This window comes from Lagopus muta, chromosome 4 (assembly GCF_023343835.1).
Source record: "Lagopus muta isolate bLagMut1 chromosome 4, bLagMut1 primary, whole genome shotgun sequence".
Classification (NCBI taxonomy): domain Eukaryota; kingdom Metazoa; phylum Chordata; class Aves; order Galliformes; family Phasianidae; genus Lagopus; species Lagopus muta.
In genome coordinates, this window is record NC_064436.1 from 69,189,735 (window position 1) to 69,213,799 (window position 24,065).

At 43.8% G+C, this 24,065-nt stretch overlaps 1 protein-coding gene across 1 annotated transcript in view; it reads left to right on the top strand.

Moving 5' to 3' along the window:
- The window catches only part of ATRN (attractin), an 89,062-nt gene that overhangs the window by 59,737 nt on the left and 5,260 nt on the right, over positions 1–24,065 (top strand). The window contains exons 12-24 of the mRNA XM_048943615.1: positions 1,810–2,030; positions 2,949–3,070; positions 3,850–3,988; positions 5,824–6,005; positions 7,554–7,770; positions 10,522–10,707; positions 11,589–11,822; positions 12,692–12,829; positions 18,278–18,371; positions 19,249–19,301; positions 20,379–20,473; positions 21,316–21,394; positions 21,801–21,958. Coding sequence (XP_048799572.1) covers positions 1,810–2,030; positions 2,949–3,070; positions 3,850–3,988; positions 5,824–6,005; positions 7,554–7,770; positions 10,522–10,707; positions 11,589–11,822; positions 12,692–12,829; positions 18,278–18,371; positions 19,249–19,301; positions 20,379–20,473; positions 21,316–21,394; positions 21,801–21,958 — 1,918 coding nt within the window. The remainder of the gene's footprint in view (positions 1–1,809; positions 2,031–2,948; positions 3,071–3,849; positions 3,989–5,823; positions 6,006–7,553; positions 7,771–10,521; positions 10,708–11,588; positions 11,823–12,691; positions 12,830–18,277; positions 18,372–19,248; positions 19,302–20,378; positions 20,474–21,315; positions 21,395–21,800; positions 21,959–24,065) is intronic.

Sequence of the window (24,065 nt, forward strand, 5' to 3'; positions counted from 1 at the left end):
ACTGACTTTAAAAAGAATGTATGCTTTCAAACAGAAACCCTTGTTTTTGGAAATCTCACTATACCTGTTGCAGTGTACGCTGATTATCAGCTGTCTGTTTGCTGCCCTCAAGAGCAGTGAAGCCTCTGCATTAATTGTCTTCTGAAATAGGATGAAAGTAATGCTAACAATTGTTTATTATTCATACAAAACTTCTGTTCAGTTGCAGAAACTTCTGTGCTATCTCACTGAATATAAGTTTACAAACATTGATGCACAGGTGTTGTTTTTTTTGAGCTGTGTTTTTGTGTAACCGCTGAAACTTGATGTTATGCCTGAAGCAGTTGTGATGTTATAGGAGGTTTAAAAGAAACAGAAAACAAAGCATCTTTTCCCACCCTCAAAACATGAGGGGGAAATGGATCTCTGCTCAGTTGATAACAGCCATAAAAATATCTGTGGTTTTGTCGCAGCAGTGCGGCAGTATGTGACAGCATTGAATTGTTTTGTCACAGTTCCTGACTGCTGGTTTAATAGTGCAATATCGTCTCCCCTGTGTCAGCCTTCTTCCCTTTCTTGACACTGTTTTTACAGGAGGATCGTGCATTCCTGCAGCATTTTATGTATATGGTCACATTAGTCAGGTGTCACACAGAATTGTGGCATCTTTTTGGGTAGAATCACAGAATAGTTAGGTTGGAAGAAACCTTAATGCCCCTCCATCACTGGCTCCCCACCAGCTCGGGCTGCCCAGGGCCCATCCATGGCTTTGGGCATCTCCAGAGATGGTGCACCCACAGATTTGGGCCTCACCACCCAGTGAGTAAAGAATTTCCTCCTAACATGTCAGATGTTATCTCCCCTCCTTTAGTTTAAAGCCATTGCCCCATGTCCTATCGCTGTCAGACAGTGTAAAAAATCACTCTCTCTCTTATGTTTATAAATTCCCTTTAAGTAATGGAAGGACTCAGTGAGTTCTCCCCAAATCCTTCTCCTCTCCATGCTGAACACTCCCAGCTCTCAGTCCCCCTCCATAGCAGATCTCCTCCAGCACTCTGAGCATCCTCATGGCCTCCTGGACATGCAGCTGCTCCAACAGCTTCCTTCTTGTGCTGGAGGCCTTACAAGGGCAGTGCAGACAGGACAGTCCCTTCCCTGCCCTGTGGCACCCCTCTGCTGATGTAGCCCAGGGTACTGTTGGCCTTCCAGGCTGTAAGCACTGGTACACAGCCAACTTCTTATGCATCAGAAGCCCCAAGTCCTTCTCTGCAGGACTGCTGTCAATGACTTCTTCTCCTAGGCTGTAAACATATCTGGGATTACCCCAACCCAAGTGCAGAACCTTGCCCTTGTTGATTCTCATTCAGCTCTCATGGACCCACATTTTTGAGCCTGTCCAGGTCTGTCTGGATGGCATCCCATTCCTTCTGTTGTATCAAAAGGCTTCCTCTCCCAGATAACAGCAGTAGGATGAGAGGTAATGGCCTCAAGTTGCACCACTGGAGGGTCAGGTTGAATACTAGGGGAAATTTGTTCTCCAATAGAGTGGTCAGGCACTGGCACAGCTGCCCAGGGAGTGGTGGGGTCACCTTCCCTGGAGGTGCTCCAGAGCCATGGAGATGTGGGACGTGGTCGGTGGGCATGGTGGGGGTGTGTCAGGGTGGTACTAAAGGATCTTAGAGGTCTTTGCCAACCTTAATGATACAATGAATTGCACCTCTCAGCTTAGCGACATCAGCAAACTTCCCGAGAGTAAACTCAATCTCATTATGTCTGTGCCACTGAAAAAGATGTTGAGGAGAAACGTTTCTTTACTTGCATTTTCTCCAGCACCATGTATATATTTGGAGGCTTCAACAGCCTCCTGCTGAGTGACATCCTGAAGTACACACCAGAGAGATGTGAGGCCTTTACTAACGAGACCTCCTGCACGCAAGCAGGACCTGGTGTGCGCTGTGTGTGGGCTCCTGCCCGGCCTGGCTGCGTGCCCTGGGAAATGGCCACAGTGCAGCAACAGCAAAAGGTCCTTGAGGATTGTCCTGCCAAGTCAGGTATGTGCCACATCCTTCCTATTTCCCTTTCCTCGTCTGCTTTTCTCTCCGGTGTTGTTTGTATGTACGGTCCCACACCGCACAGGCGGCATCAGGGTTGCTGCTCTGTAGGTGCTGGCCCTGAAGTCTGACCTTGTGAGAGCTTTCTGTTCATTGTGAGGGGAGGGGGGAGGACCTGGGCCTGCTGTGTTACCCTGAGACAGCAGGATAGGTGGTTTATGTGCTTTCTGTCACCTTCTATGCTCTTATCTGGGTTGGGGCACGGAAAAAGAGCGTTATTTTTAAGGTCTGATTCCTGTGTTCTTCGTATGATAACTTTTTAACAACTTTTCAACACTTTATCCCAGTGCGTTCATTGCTCTGAATTGAATTACATGAACCTCGATTCTGTAATAGATTGCAGCCTTTAATTATTTAAAAGAAATTGATGTAAAGGGACACTGCTTTGATGGGCTCTGAATGTACAATAAATTCTCACAAAACACAGGCGATAAGCAATTGGAAAGATGAAGTGGAAAGTTCAAGCTTTGCATGAAAATGCTGCACATAATTGAAGGGCAGGCTTTCAGCAAAATGGGCCTGCAGTGGGAGATTTCCCTGTCCTTGGGAAACGTCCTCTGGCATGGTTTGCCTGTGCATTGATGGAACACGCGTGCCCCATTGCTTCTGGTGGGCTTCAGTGTCTCAGTGTGTTTTCTGCTCTTGTGTTTTGATTGCTACCTGGGCACTAAAAGCAATTGATGAATGCAATTCTCTCTCCGTTGAGTGAAAAGAAAGAATCCCATTTACTAACTGGTTGATAAGAGGAAATCTCCAGGCGCTACTGTTTGGTTGTATCTTTTGCTGTATGTAATCAAGTTCTTAGAGCTCTGTCAGGAAATGCCTGTTTTTGGTCATGCAGGTTTTTTTCTTTAATAGTTGTAGACAATGAAAAATGTGATCAGATTACAGACTGCTATAGCTGTACAGCAAACACAAACAACTGTCAGTGGTGCACCGACCAGTGTATCTCAATGCATAACAACTGCACGGAGGAACAGGTAAAGTCTCTCTAATGCTTCTGTAGTTTACGTTTTGCCTTTGAAATAACAATTGTCTTCATCTGACAGCATGATGACCCCCATCCTTTTGTTATTTCCTGTGCTTTTGTGCCTCTGAACTGCTCACAACCTTGAATTCTTCATGTGGGTCTGAGGGCTTTTTGTGGGACTCCCCAGTCCTGAAATGAGGAGGATCATCATCACTGTAGAATCTTAGAATGGCCTGGATTGAAAAGGACCACAGTGATCATCCAGTTCCAACCCCCTGCTATGTGCAGGGACCAGACCAGGCTGCCCAGAGCCACATCCAGCCTGGCCTTGAATGCCTGCAGGGATGGGGCATCCACAGCCTCCTTGGGCAACCTGTTCCAGTGCTTCACCACCCTCTGAGTGAAAAACTTCCTCCTCATATCCAACCTAAACCTCCCCTGTCTCAGTTTAAAACCATTCTCCCTTGTCCTATCAATGCCTTAAGGGCAGAGGGGAAGAGATGAATCTTTTACTGTCAGGGTGATGTGGTTATTCAGTAAGGCTCAAAGCCGTTTGGATTTGCCGTTAGAGCCCTAGAAAAAACTCAGCCCTACCCCTAGAGGGAACAGCTTTAAGGAGGAAAGTGCTAATCTGGGGGAATATCCTGAGAGCACACCTCAGTGTTTCCACATTGGAACATATAGATTGCCTTGTAGATCTGAAACGTGAAGTTGAGCATGCTAGTCTTTATGACTGTTACAAACTGATGTTACTTGGATGGGAAGCCTCATTGGTGCCATTTATTTTAGGTTCCCATTACTGCTTATGAGAATTGTCCTAAGGATAACCCTGCCTATTACTGTAACAAAAGGACAAGCTGTAAAAGCTGTGCCATGGATCAGAACTGTCAGTGGGAACCAAGGAATCAGGAGTGCATTGCTTTACCAGGTAGGTATTGCTTGAGTTTATGTAAGCAGCTCCACATTCACCCAATCCAAAAGTATTGGTTGCGATGTTCATCTTCTTTTTTGGTTGGTTTTCTTTTTTTCTTGTTTCTTTTGCTTCTGTTTAAAACAAAACTCCCAACCGGGTGACAGTTTACTGCTATATAGGAGTAGTGTTCTTTAATCAACCCAATTTTGGCATGAAACTCTATTTCAAGTAAATTTAGAAAGTCTGATGGAATATTTTTGAGTCCCAATTGTCTGAAGAGCAGTGTAATCATTTGTATAATTATTAGCCTGCATTTCATCTCTCTCTCTTTTCATTTGATGAAAGCAGCACTGTTGATATAATAGGCTTCGGTGAGGCATTAGGTTTAATAATGCATGCCATTTGATTTTAGAAACTAGAATTGTGCAAAAGCAGAATGTCACATACTGGACGTGTTAGGCAAATAACACCTAAGTGTATGAGGAAAATTCTCTTATTAGCATGTTTCCAGTGGGAGCTCATAGCAGTTGTTTATTAGGCTCCTCCACAGAAAGGATTTTTTTTTTCCCAGTAACTAGAAGAGAATTATAGCATCTTCAGAAATTGGCTTACACAGTTAATAAAATATCGTAGAATCGTAGCATCATAGAATGGCCTGGGTTGAAAAGGACCACAGTGATCATCCAGTTCCAACCCCCTGCTATGTGCAGGGTCACCAACCAGCAGACCAGGCTGCCCAGAGCCACATCCAGCCTGGCCTTGAATGCCTGCAGGGATGGGGCATCCACAGCCTCCTTGGGCAACCTGTTCCAGTGCATCACCACCCTCTGTGTGAAAAACTTCCTCCTCATATCCAACCTAAACCTCTGCTGTCTCAGTTTAAAACCATTCCCCTTGTCCTATCACTATCCACCCTCGTAAACAGCCATTTCTCCTCCTTTTTATATGCTCCCTTCAAGTATGGAAGGCTGCAATGAAATTTCCCCAGAGCCTTCTCTTCTCCAAGCTCAACAATCCCAGTTCCCTCAACCTTTCCTAGCAGGGGAGAAAGAGAGAAAAACAACATGGACAGGACCTTTAAAAAGGCCTGGAGGAACTTCCCCTGGTGACTCTGGACACGTCCAGGTCTGCTTTCTGCTAGTCTGGGAAGTGAATAAATGAAGAGACATCAGAGAAGAACCATGAAAGTGAAAAAAACATCTCTTAGTGATACTGTTGAAGGATTTGGTGTGTTTAATTGGTTATAGAGAAGGGAGCGAGGTGATCATATTTGTAAAAAGCCCGTCTAAAACCCAACTCTTGATAGTTTTCAGATGAATTTAAACTGAGGCTTTGATCTGGACATCAGCTCTACAGAATGGTTTGAGTTGGAAGTGACCCTTAAAGGCCATCTGGTCCTCCTGCCTGCAGTGAACAGGGACACCTGCAGCTCCATCAGGTGCTCAGAGCCCCATCCTGCCTGACCTTGAGGGTCTCAGGGATGGGGAACCCACCACCTCTCTGGGCAACCTCTGCCATTGCCTCACTAGAACATCTTAGGAGTCAGAGGAATAATTCTTGCAAAGTGTAAGGAGTTCTTCTCCACTTTTCCTTTGAAACAATTTCACTGCTGGATGTTCAAAGATTTGCTTTGTCAACCTGTTGCCGGTAACCAAGTGGTGACTTTGACTTCAGATCCCCTACACAGCTTTCTTCTGTGTGTTACTTGTACATAAGTACTTCTGAGCATGCCAGTGTGTCATGATGGGTTGGATGGGGCTGTAGAGCTCATTTTGGTGGAAGATGTCTTGCAGCTCAGAACACTGTGAAAGTCACCCCCACCTCAGGTTTTACTCTTTTCCTTCCTTCAGAAAATATCTGTGGAACAAACTGGCATTTGGTCAGCAACTCTTGCCTGAAAATTACAAATGCAAAGGAGAACTACGATCACGCCAAGCTGTCCTGCAGGTCCAGTGGAGCTTCGTTGGCTTCTCTGACCACCCAGAAAAAGGTGGAATTTGTTCTGAAGGAGCTGCAGAAGATGCAGTCTTCGGTGAGCACTTCTCTTTTATGTCCTCTGACTAATTAAGCTCTGGCTGTGGAGGAGTCCTTGCTGAGGCACGGTGTGCTCTCTGTGGAGCAGACATGCCTCTTAACTGAGAAGGACCGATTTTTCCTTTTGAAATTCAACGTACCCTATGGGTGTTTTTGAAGTGAAATTGTAGAGAATGTAAATGGGAAAGATAAATACAAACATACACGGTGCCTCAAAGGTATTGCTTTCTGTAATGAAATCACACACACATTTCCCTTGTGGGATACATGGCTGCGAGAGGAGTGCAAGTGGTTCTCTTGTGACATCTACACAGTATTTTATAAATAAAGGTCCCTTTGGGGGCGCCGGAGGTGTTTAAAATAAAGCATTCAAAGCTATTTATTCTGCTCAGGAAAGCACTGTTTCAAATGTCAGCTTCTTAACTCTGCAGACCTGCTTGGCTTATTGGGAGTTATTTACGTTTGATTTAGTGGCAGGTGCTTTGCTGTCTGAGCCAGTGAGGAGTGAGTTGGAATTCATCCATCCTCAAGCAACAGGAAAATAAATATTGTTTTTTTTCCAGCCACTTGCAGAAGTGCAGAGGTATTCGGGGCAGGTTGTGTGAGGGGTGCTTGAACCATAGCAAAGTGTGGTGCTCTGAGGCTCTGAAAGCTTGGTCTGAAGGCATCAGCTTTCCTCATCCTGGGTCTTAGGGCTGGCAGGAGGTTTTTATAGGAAAAATCAGACTGGAGGCAGTAGGATTGGTGCTTCTCAGACGGGAGCATACTTCAGTATTGAAGAGAAATATTGCCCTGTTGAAACGAGCTTTTCCTGCTTTGATTCCCTGTGTGAATTTTCAAGTGATGTTTCAACAAGTGTAGGGTTTTTAGAGGGGATTCAGCTGAACCAGTGTAAGGTAAGAGTCAGTTCACTTGAGGCTGCGTGTTAACTCTTAAGTGAAGAGAGGAAGCCAAGCTCTGGACACTGCAGAACAGCTCCAGGAGTGGTTAAGTATCATGTAAATTCCTAAAGATGCATTAGCAACCCTTCCTTAACAGCACTTGCTCCTTTACATTGGAGGAAAAACATTTTCCATGTACATATTATTTCCTGCTATGGTATCCTTTAAAATGTGAGCCCTAGGAATGGAAATATTAGCCCTTTTAGTTGGTATTAAGTGGTCAAAATGTGGGTAATGGTTTTGCTGAGGGACAGCTGTAGTAAAGAAGAGCTGTGAAGCAGGTAAACTTCATCATTTAAGTTGTGTAGGTAATTTCATTTAACTTGCAGCTAATTTCATAATGAGCTGTGTGAGTGACTTGTGCTCCTCCTGTTGCAGATAAATAGAAACATAGTGTAAAGAAAAAATAATAATTGCTGTTTCCAAGAGAATTTCTCTACTTCTGTAGCACTAAATTCAGATGGCACTGAGAAACACGTATCTCCCGCATGCGTTTTTGCAACACCAAATTTGTCGAAGTTCCTTACGAGCACTGTGCTGATGTTTGTTTTAATACCAAAAAATAAATAAAGCTGTGTGATAACTTTCCCCCTCTGTGTTTCTAGTCCAAAGCATTGACTCCGTGGGTTGGCCTGAGGAAGATCAACGTGTCGTACTGGTGCTGGGAGGACATGTCACCCTTCACCAACACCCTGCTCCAGTGGCTCCCCGATGAACCCAGCGATGCTGGATTTTGTGGTTATCTAGCTGAGCCTTCCAGCCAGGGACTGAAGGCAGCAACGTGCATCAATGAAGTCAATGGCAGTGTCTGCGAAAGGGCAGGTAACACTGGCTCTGAGTGTACGGCCCTTAGAATCATGGAATCCTTAGAGTTGGAAAGTACCTTTAAAAGTCATCTAGTTCAGCTCCCCTGCAAGGAATGGGGACGTGCACAGCTAGGTCAGGTGCTTAGAGCCCTGTCCAGCCTGGCCTTGAGTGCCTCAAGGGATGGGGCATCCACCACCTCTCTGGGCAACCTGTTCCATTGCTCACCACCCTTATTGCAAAAGATTTTTTCCTTATCCAACCTAAATATACCCTCTTTAAGCCTGAAACCATTTCTCCTTGTTCTGTCACCACAGGCAGTGCTAAAATAGTCTGTCCCCTTCTTTCCTGGAGCTCCCCTTTAGATACTGAAGGTCTAATATTAAACATGGAGGTTGGTGACCCTGAATGGGGCAGGGGGGTTGGAGATTCATGATCCTTGAAGTCCCTTCCAACCCTGGCCATTCTGTGATTCTGTGGTACTGAAATGCTGCTATCAAGTCACCTTGTAGCCTTCTCTTCTCCCCCTTCTTTAGGGGACAGGTTGATATGTAGATGTTTGTCCCTGAGAGTAAAAAACATCCCGTTTTTTATCCCATTTGCATCATGATTTTGCCAAAGAAAAGTGGTTCTGAAAATGTGTCCTGTGTAGGTATTCCAAACAGGGATCAGAAGTTATAAATAGCTCTACGCTTACATTGCTAACTGTAAAATTCATAAAGTACATTAGAGTTTAATTATTTTTCTCTAAATTGCATACCTGATTGTGACATTTAGGTTAATTACGGTACGGAGCAATCTACTGTTTAAAAATAAATAAATAAAAGCCACTTTCCAATTGAACTCCCTTCCCTGCCCTCCCAGGCTCCATTGCCAGAGGAGGATTTTTATCAAAGTTTGAAATTAATTGGGCAAGACACTTTGCAGATAGGAGAACTTTGAAAAAGAAGCTGTTGGCTTTTGGGAAAAGTCTTCTGGCTTTGTTGGAACTGCATATCTTTTTTTTTAAAGTGGTTTGGTCTGTTAACTCCGCTCAGTTATTAGAGCTGATTATTTCTGAATACCAATTAGTGCCTTTTAAATTTTAGGAAAGTTGACTTTATTACCTAATATTCATAAGTGAGGTACACTACTGTAAGGTGAGCATCATAGAAACTCAGGGTACAGATTGTGAATGTGGAATCCTGACTCAGAGTTTCTCTTTTAACTGACAGCTTTTTGAACTGTTTAAGCTTTCACTTGGTTTTATGGTCTGAGAGCAATCACTTAAAGCTGATGATAAAGCATTGGATCACACCAGCAGTTCCTCACTTAGTTCTGCTTTCAGTACTAAGTTTTATGTGTGGAACCTATCAAATAACTTAAAACCCATCCCAGTGTGCTTAGTTAATCATGGGGGTTCCTTCCCGGTCTAGCACTGGCAGGCACTGCAGGGAAGTGGTGGAGTCCCATCCCTGTCAGTCTTTTCCAGTTTAGATGATTCTGATTCCCAACACTTTAATTGGGTAAATAGGGAAGGAGCCCATCAACAAACCTGTTGAGATAAGCAGTGTTATAAATATGATCTTTAAATTGTTTTCCGACCACTTTTGAAATCATGAGCATTCATGGATAAGCACTCATAGTAAGAGAAATGCTGTTTTACAGTCCTTATAGTCTGATTTTTGGGTGGTGCTGGGTGGAGCCAGGAGTTGGACACATTGATCTTTACAGATCGCTTCCAACTTGGGATATTCACAGAATCGTAGAATCACAGAATGGTCAGGGTTGGAAGGGACCTCAAGTATCATGAAGCTCCAAGCCCCGCCACCATGCAGGGCCACCAACATCCCCATTTAATACTGGACCAGGCTGCCCAGGGCCCCATCCGACCTGGCCTTGAACACCTCCAGGGATGGACGGGGCATCCACAGCCTCTCTGGGCAGCTGTTCCAGCACCTCACCACTCTCTCTGTCAAGAACTTCCCCCTGACATCCAACCTCAGTCTTCCCTCCTTCAACTTCAAACCATTTCCCCTTGTCCTGCTGTTATCAACCCTTTCACAGAGTTGGCTCCCCTCCTGTCTGTAGGCTCCATTTAGGTACTGAAAGGCTGCAATGAGGTCTCTCAAGAGCCTTCTTTTCTCCAGGCTGAACAAGCCCAGCTCCCTCAGCCTGTCTTCATAGGGAGGTGCTCCAGTCCCCTGATCATCTTTGTGGCTCTCCTCTGGACCCTCTCCAACAGCCCCCTGTCTTTTCTGTATTGGGGGCTCCAGACCTGAGTGCAATACTGATGAGGCCTCCCAAGAGCAGAGTAGAGGGGGACAATCAGCTCCCTGTCCCTGCTGGCCACCCCTCTTACCAATGTATTAAATATCTCATGGACTCATAGAACCATTCAGGTTGGAAAAAACCTCTAAGATCAAGTCCAACCATTAAAGCATCCCCTCCATGCCCACTAACCCATGTCCTTCATTGCCACCTTTACCCTTTTCTTGTACACCTGCAGGGTCAGTGACTCCACCACCTCCGTGGGCAGCCAGTTCCAATACCTCACCATTCTTTCAAAGAAGAAATTTCTCCTAATATCCATTCTGAACCCTCCATGGCTCAACATAAGCCCATTAAGTGCCGTTGCATATTGTCACACTGAGCTCTACCACCAAGACACTACCAAAGAAATATGTCACCTTTACGATGCTGAACTATTTTCCAGTCTTCATAACCTACTTCAGGGGTTTGTTACCTATGGGTTTTTGGCTCACAGCTGACCTTTACCTCCTCCCACAGCCAACCACAGCGCCAAGCAGTGCCGCACGCCCTGCGCCCTGCGCACCATGTGTGGTGAGTGCACGAGTGGCAGCTCTGAGTGCATGTGGTGCAGCAACATGAAGCAGTGTGTGGACTCCAACGCCTACGTGGCCTCCTTCCCCTACGGGCAGTGCATGGAGTGGTACACCATGAGCAGCTGTCCACGTGAGTCCTTGCTTTTGCTTCCAAATGGGTGGGAGAGGTCTGGTGTTGGCCAACAGCTCTGATCGTTGGGTATCCTGTACCACTGTGTTCATGGAGGTCTTCAAAAACACAGCCCTGGGAGCTTGGTGTGTGCAGCTCAGTCTTACAGAATCCTCTGTGTCGTGTAAAGAGTTGAAGAGAATTGGGGTCTGATAAGGGACACTATCAAATGAACTCAATGGTGGATGGTCTTCAATGGCAGATAGTCTAGGCTTTCAAATAATGAAATCTCAAATTTCTTTTTCAGTGCTTGCTTCATTATTTGAAGCATTATTTGATTATTATATTTACCCTTCCAATTAAAACTCTTACACGATTTCATGTGATTAACTTCTGTTTGCATCTCTTCTGTATCTTCCATGCGGAATCATGAAATCCAAAGTATGGTTTACATATATGCTCTGATTTATTGCATATCCCCCAGTAGAAATTTTGTGTTTAAAATAAATTATTTTCTTTGTTTTGTTTGTTTCTTTTGCTTTGGGATAATTCATTTCTAATTTGAGGATCAGGCAGAGATGGTCTCTAGCTGGGAACCCTCAGCTCTGATTTCAGTGTGTGCTATTTAATGGTTAGATAGCCCTTATGTTGGTTGTTTCCTACCTTATGTTCCATTGTTTCCTAATTCACTGCTTGCTTCAACCTTTGTTAATTAAGATTCTAAAATAAATATTCTGATAGGAATGAGAATTGATACCTCTCTCTCTGCATATCAGAATAAATATTTACAGGCTTTGGGGAGAAAATGACTCTAAGTCACAAAAGGGCTCTCTTTAATCATTGCCTTTTTTTTGAGGCCATGACTTACGTCACAATTTGATTTTATTTCATCTTTTTAATAGCTGAAAACTGCTCAGGCTACTGCACGTGCTCTCACTGCCTGGAGCAGCCTGGCTGTGGATGGTGCACGGATCCCAGCAACACTGGCAAAGGGAAATGCATGGATGGCTCCTACCGAGGTGCACTCAAGATGCCAACCCCATCTGCAACAGGAAAACAAAGCTTGGAGCCTGTCCTTAATGTCAGCATGTGTGCTGGAGAGCACAATTATAACTGGTCCTTTATCCAGTGTCCAGGTAAGTGGGTGAAGTGTAGCAGAGTTAAATGCAGGGTGAGCAGCTTCATACCTGTTAATGGAAGGAGGAGGAGAGCTTGGAAGACACAAAAAGGAACACAGTTTGAGATGGGAAGAGTTGATCTATCTGCAGAACAGCTGCAGAGGTTTGCTACCTGAAGACCTGCCTTCAAGAAATGTGCAGATGTGGCACTTAAGGATATAAAGTTATAAAATGGCCTGGATTGGAAAGTATCTCAAAGATCATCTGGTCCCAACCCCCAGTGGTTGGATGTGGTTTAGTGGGCATGATGGGGATGGGTTGGTGTTGGACTTGATGATCTGAGAGATCTTTTCCAACCTTAATGATTCTGTGATTTAATTTTTTTCCCTAATCCATGGGTTGTTCTTGCAAGATTTTTCCCTTTCTTCGAACCTTTACTGAGTTTTTAGCTTTTATTTACATATTCATTTTAAGGTTTCTTAAAAAGAAGGACGAGTCTTTCTTTGACAGTTGATTTAGCTATTAGTAATGCTTAGGGAGATGCTGAAATAATGTTTTTGACACTAAGTACATAGAATAAAATCACTGAATTGCTGTTAAAACCTCTCTTCCCCATTCATCCTTGTAAACCCATCCCTCTATCTGCTTCCATTTCCATCTGTCCAATATTCACAGCAGTGATTTAGAGTTCAGTTTTCTGTTTGCTGCTTTAAATTTCAGGTTTTCAGTGCACGCTTCTCTCTGAGTTTATGTCTCTCTAGCAAGACTGCAAGAACCTCTTTGAAAGTTGGGTGAAGTGGTTTCATTCAGCCTCTCCAGAAGTCACAGACTGCTGTGTGCAGGGCTGCCTTTGAGCACAGATACTCATCCTTTTCTCTTTTCTGCAGCCTGCCAATGCAATGGGCACAGTAAGTGCATAAATGAAAGCATCTGTGAGAAGTGTGAAAATCTGACAACTGGCAAACACTGTGAAACTTGTATCTCTGGCTACTATGGTGATCCTACTAATGGAGGAACGTGCCAGCGTAAGTGATGCCTGAATTCTTCCTTTGCTGAATGCTATGGTGTTTTATTGCTCTTTACTCATTCCTCTTCTATCTTAACTGAAATTATATCCCAATAATACATTTCTTTCCTGCAGGCAAGGCACCATCCTTGCTTCTTTGCATCCAAGATGCAGAAATGGCTTGATGAAGTTCTTTGACTGGTGTTGCACAAGATTAAAATGATTTTCCCCTCCTTCGTACATTTCAAATGACCACACTGAAAAATGAGTTAGCTTTGGTGTTTGACAATCCTGTTTTGAAAAGAAATGGTGTTAATCCCAATGTCTTGGACAAATTTCCGCTTATCTCAGTTCCACTTTCTATTACATTTGCTTAATGTGTTGTGCATTTATTATTATGAATGCCTGCTTCATAAAAGGATTGCCGTATTTCACTGAGGGGTTGGCTGGGTTTCAGTTGAGGATTAAGTGATCTCTGTTAAAATTGCCTTTTAAGTTTGTAACATGCTTTCGGTCTCTTTGGCACAAAGTAATTTTTCAGTTGTGTAAGATCCAGTTAACAAAAATGGAAAGAATTCTTTCTTGAAGGACCCGTACAGTTTCCTTCAGTAATACTGAGAAATAAACCTGTGAGATTTGGAGCTCTGTCCTCAAACCTTTCAACGACATTCAGAAGTTGTGTAGCGCTGTAGCTTGGGGACACCAGTTGTAAACCAACATCCAGCTGTGGTAGAGGATATGCAGATGAAAGAGAGGATGCTTCTTGCTCCAAGGAGCTTTAATAGAATGCAGTTAGGTGGAGTAATTATAATATGACACAGTGATGGAAAGAGTAGAGCATAAATTGCATTGTTGGGGGTGAGAGTTGTATCAGCAGTTCTGTGAAATGAATGTGAGTGGTTTGTAGGCACCCTGGAAGAAGTGAAGGTCATTAATGAAGGGACACTGAGGACTTCAGGTTGCTCCTTCCAAATATGGAGGCAATCCAGGGGAAAAAGAGACATTGGAAATCCATCTAATTATGTTTGCTGGAAGCAGCATCATCTTTTTTGGGGAAGATGAGAGTGGAGAATGCATGGAGGCCCTCAAGTCCAAACTGAATGGGGCTGTGAGCAACCTGGTCTAGTGGGAGGAGTATGCCTATAGCAGAGGGTTGGAGCTAGATGATCTTAAAGGTCTCATCCAACCCAAACCATTCTATGATTCCATGATATGAAATTGTGACAGGCAGCTCAGTGCTCCTGGTACAAAGGAGAAAGTGCATGTTTGACACTTTTATTTTACAGTGTTATCTGCAAGATTAAATGCCGCTGATATTCTTAAATCCGTTTTGCATGAAGATAATTTGAAGTGCAGGAATGAATAAATTGAGGCTGAGCTGGCATGAGAAAATGTACAATCCTGCTCTGAGCATTCAGATTTAATCATTGCATCACAGTGTGCCTTTTTGTATTCGTTGCATTTCTGTGCTTGTGAAAACTCAAGAGTAAGTTACTTTAGACTCTTCTGTGTGAGGACTGTCCAAAAATAAGTTTCTTGTCGAGATAATGTATGATAGACTGAAGTCAGCCAGACGCCTGACAGAGAAATTAGAAAATGTGTTGAGAGACTTTGGAGCAGCATTCATTCGCTATCTGATGAAACTGGTAGCTCATGTCAGAAGTGCTTTGCTCTCAAGTGCTTTGGGCCCAGGTTTTTAATTTGCTGTGATTTAATGCTGTTTGCTGTGATGGTAAAAGAACGAGGGAAGCAGGAGGGTGGGCAGCAAGACCTGTGTGGGACAGAGGAGGTAAAGCGAGAGGAAATCATTGTATCTGATGCAGCCAGAATGATTGCTGTTAACTTGGAAGTTTTGCTTCATGAGAAGAATTCTGGAGGGGAATGCCTCGCATGAGGATCAGCTGATGGACAGGGGAGCAAACTCCTGCTTTCTCTCTCATTTAAGCTGCCATCTCTCCTTCTCTTCCCATTAGTGATGTGCTGATCCCACTCTTCTTGGGCGTGGGTGTGCAGTGCTGTGTGCTTCTCTATTTGGGAGAAAAAAAATCATGAACTAATACAATCATACAATCATATCAAAAACCAGATGATCGTTATGGTCCTTTTCAACCCAGGTCTTTCTATGATTCTGTGATTTGAGAGCCCGTGGTCACATCTGTTCTGGAGACAGTCGTTGACAGAATCATAGAATCATAGCCAGGGTTGGAAGGAGCCTCAAGGATCACGAAGCTCCAACCCCCTGCCACATGCAGGGCCACCAACCTCCACATTTCATAGCAGCCCAGGCTGCCCAGGGCCCCATCCAACCTGGCCTTGAACACCTCCAGGGATGAATGGGGCATCCACAGCCTCTCTGGGCAGCTGTTCCAGCACCTCACTGCTCTCTCTCTCAAGAACTTGCCCCTGACATCCAACCTCAATCTTCCCTCCTTCAACTTCAAACCATTTCCTCTTGTCCTGCAGTTATCAACCTTTTCAAAGAGTTGAAATACCATCTCAATGAGCAGGCATTGAACACTTAGTGGGAGTTCAATCCAGGGGTCATAAATATCCCCAAAATGTCAAATATGCAGGACTGGTGAAACATGGGTGGGACTATTTTCAATTCTGATGAGATATCAGGAGGCTGAGAGACACCATAGGGTCAGTAGTAGCCTTTCAAACATGTAAGGCTGTGCAGAGTGAAAAGCAACAGAGGAAGAGGAATAAGAGTGAACAGAACCAGATGCCTTTTCCTGCTGCTCTGTTCCACCAGGGCAAATGAACTTTGCTATCTCACTTGTGTTTAAGAATTGTTAGCAAACTGCTGTTACCTCTGAAGGAATTGTTTGCATATCATCACAGGCTTTGGTGTTTGCAGAGCTGGGCAGATAATAACGAAGCGGCAGGCAAATCACTGCTCAGCAGTTGCTTTTAGGAAGTGCCCAACGCAGAGCAACGTTAATCGGGAAGGGCAGGAATTGCAGTACATCAAATGTAAAAATAGCTGCAAGGTGCTTTCACTGCATTCAGGATTTTTTTTGAAATTTCTGATTAAAGTTTCCCATGAAAATATGCTGGCGGTAGATAAGGAAGTTATTTGCAAGAGAAGGGAAGGTGCTGTTGTGCCAGCAATCAGATTGCTGCTTCCACGTGCATCTGCCAAGCGTTTGCTGGTGGCACAGTGGTGTCTGTTCCATCTGGGTGCTTGGGAACAGAAGCACTTGTCATGGGAAGGTCGGTCAGATGGTGGTTGCCATAGGGGTGCTGAAGAGTCCCAAAGGCAGGAGGAGGTGATGTGATCCTGTTGACCATCTCTGGATGAGTCAGAGACTTAGGGATTGTGAAGAAGGTGGAAAGAGGCTTGCTGCAAGGCAGGTCAGGTTCATTGTTAGGATTGCACAATCCAAGAGCCATTTTCAACAATTGTAACATTCTGCTTTGCACTGGGGAGGACACATCTGGAGCACTGCACCCAGTGTTGGGCTTCCCAGCTCCAGTCAGACAGGGAACTGCTGGGAGAGTCCAGCAGGTGGCTGCAGAGCTGGTGGGAGACTGGAGCACCTCCTGATGGGGGTGGATTGAGAGCCTTTGGCTGTTCACCTGGAGAAGAGAAGGCTGAGAGGGATCTGAGCAGTGCAAAAGTCAAGTGAATAAGGCCAGGATCTTTTCGGTGATGCCCAGTGAAAGGACAAGAGGGCACAAACAGGAACAAAATCCATCTGAACATGAGAAAGAACTTCTTGCCTTTGATGGTGGCAGAGCCCTGGCACCAGCTGCCCAGAGAGGCGTTTTAGTCACTTTTTTTAGAGATACCCAAACCCACCTGGATGCTTTCCTATGCAACCTGCTGGAGGGAACTGCTTTAGGGGGGTTTGGACTGGGGGATTTCCAGAGGTCCCTTCCAACCCCTATGGTTCTGTAGTCCAACAAGGTTTCCTAGTGCGTTTTGTTAATAGTTTGTTTCCAACCTCTTTATGTCCTGAAAAGTCAGGAGAAAATCTCCCTTCCCTGTGCATCTTCCAGTCCTTTACTGAATGATCTCCAGTAATGGGACTCGTAGGAAAATGTGTGAATAGGGCTGTTGTTCCAAATAGACATGTTGGGATGCTAAATCTAGCCATAATTTTGTGACTAATGAGTGAGGAAGGACCAAGTGTTAATGCTCAACATGCTGTTGTCTGCATCTAAACAACACACAGCTTGGAACTTCTCATTTTTACATGCATTATTGTTGAATATTGAACAAATTTCACTCAGCTTATGCATTGCAAGGCAGAAGGAAGTAGAAGACATACTCAGTAGTATTAAGAATTATTATTTTTTCTAGTGCCACTAATGAGAAGTGTGTTTGCTTCATGGAATACAGTGATTTTGTCAGATCTTCACTCGTCCACTTGCTTCCACAATAGCCCTTTGTGCCTCTTGCTATTTTGTTCCGTGGTGCTGCTAGGAAACCACTCATCCGCAGATGAGAAGCACAATTAAGCATCTGTGATACAATAGAGCTTCCCTTACATGCCAATACAAAGGAGGCATCAAAAGGATTCATAAAATAAGGTCCAAGGTGGGCAAGAATATTCGGGATGGGGACTTCATCTGAGAACCTGCTGGTACATTGTGGCACGTGCCTTGAAGTGCCTTGACACCATCCTTTAAACCATGCAATTTCAGCAAGGTCAGAGAGCACAAATGAGGGATCTTTTCTTTATGTCCTTTTCCCACTTCTCACAACTCCAGGTGCACACATCTTCCAGGCCATCACCAGAACAAACTCTGAAAGGCACCCACGGTCTGGGAGGAGTTCTTAGATCCGTTATTCTGACTTCGATTGAAATTGACTTTAATGACAACTTCTGTTGTTTCATTTTTGCTCCTATCTCCTCTACTTCTATGCAAACAAAGCTTTCAGAGTGTGTCAGCATGAGTGTTTTGTTGGAGGCATATCCACCATCTGCTGGGGGACCCACAGCCATCTTAAACTATATTGGGGTTTGGCCCCCCAAGTACTCAAAGCACAGGCACCAAAGATCTCACACACTGCAGATGCACTTCCTTTAATTCTCTCAACAGCAGATTTATTTCTTACAGAAGCCCCGAAAGCACCGGGAGCTTTGCTTTGCTAGCAGAGAATAGAGATCACTGTTTTCTCTTGGGTTTTGAGTTTAAATGAAATGTGTTCGCGAGCCCCAAATAATTTGAAACTCTGCCTTTTTCCTACCTGTTATGATATCCCTTGTGCTATCTGGCAACACGACAGGAAGTGAAATAGATTTTGGAGGCTGAAGAGAAGCATTCGGATTGTGATTTCACACAAAACCTCGTCCCTGGAACCATTCCGTCATCTGGTTCTATTTTTAACAGCCCTGAGAAACCAGAGAGCACCCAAAGAGTTTTTGTGTACACGTTGTTGACTTATCACCATTTGGATCTAATTGCTTATGGAATGTGTTTTGCTTTGTTCAACCTTGCACCCTTTTCCCACCAGCTTGCAAGTGCAACGGCCATGCCTCCATCTGCAACACCAACACAGGGAAGTGTTTCTGCACCACCAAGGGAATCAAAGGAGATGAGTGTCAACTGTGAGTTCCTTTCACTTTGTTGTTCAAAAGGGCCATGCTCATGCTTGCACAGAGCCCCCACGTGCTTTAATGACTGTATTTATGATGTCTGTGCCCATCTCTTCCTGCTGATAGTTGACTAAATCCATTGGCTGTGCAGCCAGCTGTGCTTCCCCTGGGGAAAAGCAGGAACAAAACAATTGCCTGGAGATTTCCATTTTAACGTTTCCATTGGGGATGTTGTGCAGAATGGATGGGAGGAAAAATAATGCCTCCACCCCATAGGATGTGCACACCGTTTTGCTTCATCCTTAGCTTGATCTTTCTAATTGGGTTGATTTTCACTTTCTCTTCTGGGGGAATATAAATATGTCTGAAATAAGACTTCGACACTGGGGCATTTTAATGGAGCTGTTTCAGAGCAACGAATTTGCTGGAGGTTTCTCTGCAGCGCAACAGAAATGCTTTTAGTGTAACGTTAGTGGAAGTAATTTCATCTCAAATAATTTCATTGGCGGGTTTATTTTTAAAGCACTACATTAGCAAACATGTGGAGGACTGGATCCTGAAACAGACATAAATGCAAATGGAAACTTCAGATTTTGACTACAGTAATACAGGTCCATCCATTGCAAAGAGCTGTTAAACACATTCCAAGTGAACACAAAGTTAGTTTCCTTAATTTTGTATTTTAGTTTAATTCCGTTCTAGTTTGTTTTGCAGGGATCTGGCAGATTTGGGTAATTTCTTCAGCAGCTCAGTACAGCTCAGATGTATGTTTTACTTTTAATTGCATGGTGTTATTGGAACAGATGTGTTTTCTGATCTTCAGCATCTGGGTATAAATAGAACTGGGGAAAAAAAAATAAATAACCTTCAAAACATTTGTTTTCTTTAGGTGCGAAGTAGAAAACCGCTATCAGGGAAATCCACTTAAAGGAACGTGTTACTGTGAGTACAGTTGGGATTGTGTTTGTAGATAACAAGTGTTTGACATTTAAAATATCCTGTTTAAAACTCACTCGCCACAGATCAGCTTACAGTCCCAGAGATTAAGGCTGAGGCTAGAAAATGCTCTTTTAGAACTCCTGCTTTCACTGAAGAAAATCAATGCGCTCTTCTTGATGCCTCTATTGGACTTTCACAGCAAATCTTTGAAAATTTCTCACGTGGCATTCAGATGAATGGTGGTTTTCTGGAAAATACTTGGAAATATATACCTAACAAGTCAACATCAGAGCAGGTCTGCAGATTTTTTGTTAGTGGAACACACTGTTTTTTATTTATTTTATTCCATGTTAGAGTGAGTAAAGCTTCCAAATCCCCACATTTCCTCTGAAATGAACAGTTGGATTCCTGTGCAGCTCCAAGGTACTTTGCCAAGGTTCAGATTGCCTAAGGGAAACTCTCCAGCTTCTATTTGCAAATATTAATGATCAGCACATTGGCAGGCAAGGAGAGATATCATTTTAAATTACATAAAGGTACGATCTCGAGCAGTGTTTTTGTGAGACACAGAAGTTGCCAACGTGCCATATTTAACAAATTTAAATTCCATTTGTGTTGCAAAGCAAGGATGCGACAGCAGCTCGTGACAGTCACTTTGCAAGGGTAACTCACCACGCTGATGCAATTAGCACCAAGCTGGTAAAGTGAGCAAAAAGAAAAGTCAGAAATGCACGACTCTCACCAGAGCAACTCTCTGTGCTGGTCAGTTTCAGTCCCACCAGGTTCTCTTCTTGCATGGAAATTTCTATTTAGTGCTTTGTCAAAGTTGAACATAGACATTGGAGGGTTGCCTAGCTCATGTCTACCCAACAGAGGGTCCTAAGAGGCATTAAGAGGAAAATAATAACAAAAGTTTGTCCCTTTTGTGTGAAATCACAGTGGTTGGACTCGTTCATATCAGCATAGTGACTCCTAGGTGTTCTCTTGTGCTGGATGTGCCTTAGTAATATTAGGCTTTTCTTTGTGGAAGTTTGTTCTGTTCCAAGACCTGCAGTAACTTGCTGTATGCATTCCTTACAGATACTCTTCTCATTGACTACCAGTTCACCTTTAGCCTTTCTCAAGAGGACGATCGCTATTACACAGCAATCAACTTTGTAGCAACACCTGAAGAGGTAAACTTTCTACTTTCTCGTGAAATATGGAGTCACAGAATGGGGACTGGAAGGGATCTTTAAGATCATCTCGTTCCAAGCCCTCTGCTGTAGGCAGGAACACCTCCCTCTAGACCAGGTTGCTCACAGCCCCATCCACAGCCTGGTCTTGAATGCATACAGGGAGGAAGCATCCACAAGCTCTCTGGGCAACCTGTTCCAGTGTATCACCACCTTCACAGTGAAGAATTTCTTCCTAATACCTAGTCTAAATCTACCCTCTTACAGTTTAAAGTCATTTACCCTCTTCCTATCACCAAATATCATCCTTTGGCTGTGTGTTTGTTTTCCATGGCCATAGAAAAAATATGTATATACTGTTGCAGTACTGGGAGTCTCCAGCTGTAGTCTCCTCAGTGTGCCCAGTTCCACAAAGTTGCACGAGAGCTGTGCTTGGCCATGAAATTTGAAATAGTCATGGGAAAATTTCATACGAGCCACAGTCGGTTTGTTACGGTTGTTTAAACAACTGCTGAGCAATTCTAGCTCTGCTTGTTGCTCAGCCCATACCTCGTATCTCTATTCTTCTTGTTTCGTTTCATGCACATGACTTGTTTTGTTCTTTATTACGTTCTCCTTGGGGAGGAAAGTACTGCTTTCAGAAAATGGAAGTAGTTCTGCAGGCTGTCGTTTGCTTAATGTGATGACACTTGATGTGTTTGCTTCGTATAAATAACAAACTCCAAGATTATTTTTCAGTGAGGGTTTGCTAGGAAACAGTGCAGCGAAATTGCTCCTCTTAAAAACTGTGGGTATTTCTGTTGATCTGTATTTTGTTGGTTGTTTTTTTTTTTCTCCTCTAGCAAAACAGAGACCTGGATATGTTTATCAACGCATCGAAAAACTTCAACCTCAATATTACTTGGGCAACAAGCTTTGCAGGTAAAATTGGAAGTGATCTAAGTTGTTTGGTAGCTTGCTTCAGTTACCAGTTTTTGACACGTGCAAATTTTGTCTTGGAAACATCTGCTTTAACCTGTGAACTCGCTGTGTGACGTTCTTTAATGCTGTGCCTTCGGGGCAGGAGTAAAATGTTAAAAAGAGGTATATTTTTCCATCTTAATAGTGTGTTTTGGGAACAGCAGAGGAGAGCTAATTTAATTTTTAGTAATGCAATATTCTGGCATACAGTGGTTTTGATAGCACAGAGCAGCTTAAGGTGGTCGTGTTTAGATGAATAGTGAATTTTAGAGCATTAGGATTCTGGGTGATTGGCCCTTTTTATGTGTCATTTGAAACATGCACTGAAACATGGTTTTTTTTGTTACTTCTTAACATCTGAAAACAGCTGGCACGCAGGCTGGGGAGGAGATTCCTGTTGTTTCAAGAACAAATATAAAGGAATACAAGGACAGCTTCTCCAACGAGAAGTTTGATTTCCGCAACAATCCAAACATCACCTTCTTTGTCTACGTCAGCAACTTCACCTGGCCAATAAAAATACAGGTAGGAGCTCTTTGCCTGTGTGCAATTATTCCTATGTACTTTCCCTTTCTCATGAGCAATGTGGCAATTCAGCTGTGCTGCATGCTGTCCAAGCCGAAGCAGCTCTCAGTGTAATCCTGCAGCAGACTTCTACTGTTCCTGATTAAGAGCACAAGGGTTGTGTTGTCTGCTATTACCTCAGCCCAATGGGTCTGAAAATGGGCTGTGAAATCGAGTGGGATGCTCGTTTATTTACTGAGCTATGCTCTATTAAGGGCTTTGACTTTAAAGGTGCGGATATGGATTCTGAGGAAAGCAAACAAAGAGTCATAGCCACAAAACCAAGCCTGGAATGAGAAAACAGAGGAAATGTTCTTAGTGTCTCTTTTTAACATCATGTTCTTTAAAGGCTCTGCTGGAGGGCCATCCCTCTTTCTCCTCGTGCTGCCAAAGACCGGTGGTACCTGCAGAAGAAGGTGATGCTCATTCTTCCCCTTAATGCAGTGCAGTCAGTTAACACACATTGCCTTAGGTGTCAGGCTGTCTGTGGTGATAATGCTAATGCTGCACAAGCAGTGGATGAAGCTCAGTGGATCATGAAAATGCTCGTAGATCACAGAGTGCAGTCACAGGCACTCTACAACTGCTGCTGCAGCTAATAATTCAGGGCAGCCTCGGGCACCTGCTTGCTCTGGGCTAATTCAGGTATCAGCACAGTGTGCTCAGAGTGATAGGGGGTCCCTGTGAAGGACAAAGCTATTGCTGGGTCTGGAACAGAGATCACAAATTTTCCCCTATATTCAGCACTCGTCAGGCCGCACCTCGAGTACTGTGTCCAGTTTTGGGCCCCTCACTGCAGGAAAGATATTGAGGCCCTGGAACGTGTTCAAAGAAGGGCAACAAAGCTGGTGAGGGGTCTGGAACACAGGCCATATGAGGAGAGGCTGAAGGAGCTGGGAATGTTCAGCCTGGAGAAGAGGAGGCTCAGGGGAGACCTCATTGCTCTCTATAACTACCTGAAGGGAGGTTGTAGTGAGCTGGGGGTCGGCCTCTTCTCTCGTGTCATTAGTGATAGGACCAGGGGGAATGGTTTCAAGCTACGCCAGGGGAGATTCAGGCTGGACATGAGGAAGTATTACTTTTCAGAAAGGGTGGTCAGGCACTGGAATGGATGCCCAGGGAGGTGGTGGAATCACCGACCCTGGGGGTGTTCAAGGAAAGACTGGATGTTGTGTTGAGGGACATGGTTTAGTGGGAGCTATTGGTAATAAGTGAATGGTTGGACTGGATGATCTTTTAGGTCTTTTCCAACCTTGGTGATTCTATGATTCTATGATTCTATGAAACAAGGCTCTATGTGTTTGATTAATGCCTTTTTAAAGAAACTCGGTCAAATTGTAGAGGATCAAAATCATCCTTCTCCACCCTTATTCAGCCAGTGAAACCAGTTACTAAGTGAAAGCTGGAAACTTCACGTGGATTTGCATGGTATTTTAGACACAGTTATTGCACAAACTCATCATTGGCATCAGTTGTTGCACAAAGTCACCATTGGCATCGCTTCCAACAAAGATAACACATGTTACCATGCTGTGTAAAGAGGTGAGGTTCACTTGAGAAGATGGCATTAAGCTGTGCTGATATTTTTCAAGTTTTTTGTTCTGTAATTTTTTGAAAATATTAAGAATACTTGTGAAAGGTCCACATCACCTTCTTGTAAAGATAGCAGTGTTTAAACGCTTTGGAGACTGTGGTGTTATTTAGAAAACGGTAAATTTGATCCCCTGACTTTGGATTGCAGTTTGGTTCCTTCCAATATTGCTTACAGTATTGATAAATATTATCTAGTTTCTGCTTTATAGATTGATAAAGCCCTGAGTTTTAGATGTGAATGAGTTTGGAGAGCTGCAAGTTTGTCACTGGCTGCAGAAGCAGCAAATAGTAAAGCTGTTTGTTTCCATTATGGATTAGAATTGCTCTCAGGACAGTCCTGTGTACAAAGCTGGACACTTGCTCTATGGCTGATGTAAGTTTTCAAGCTTCTCTTTTATCACATTGGTAATTGCAGGTGTCAGGAAGAAATACATGATTTATTTTCCAACTTACAAGTTGACTGATACAGATGTTG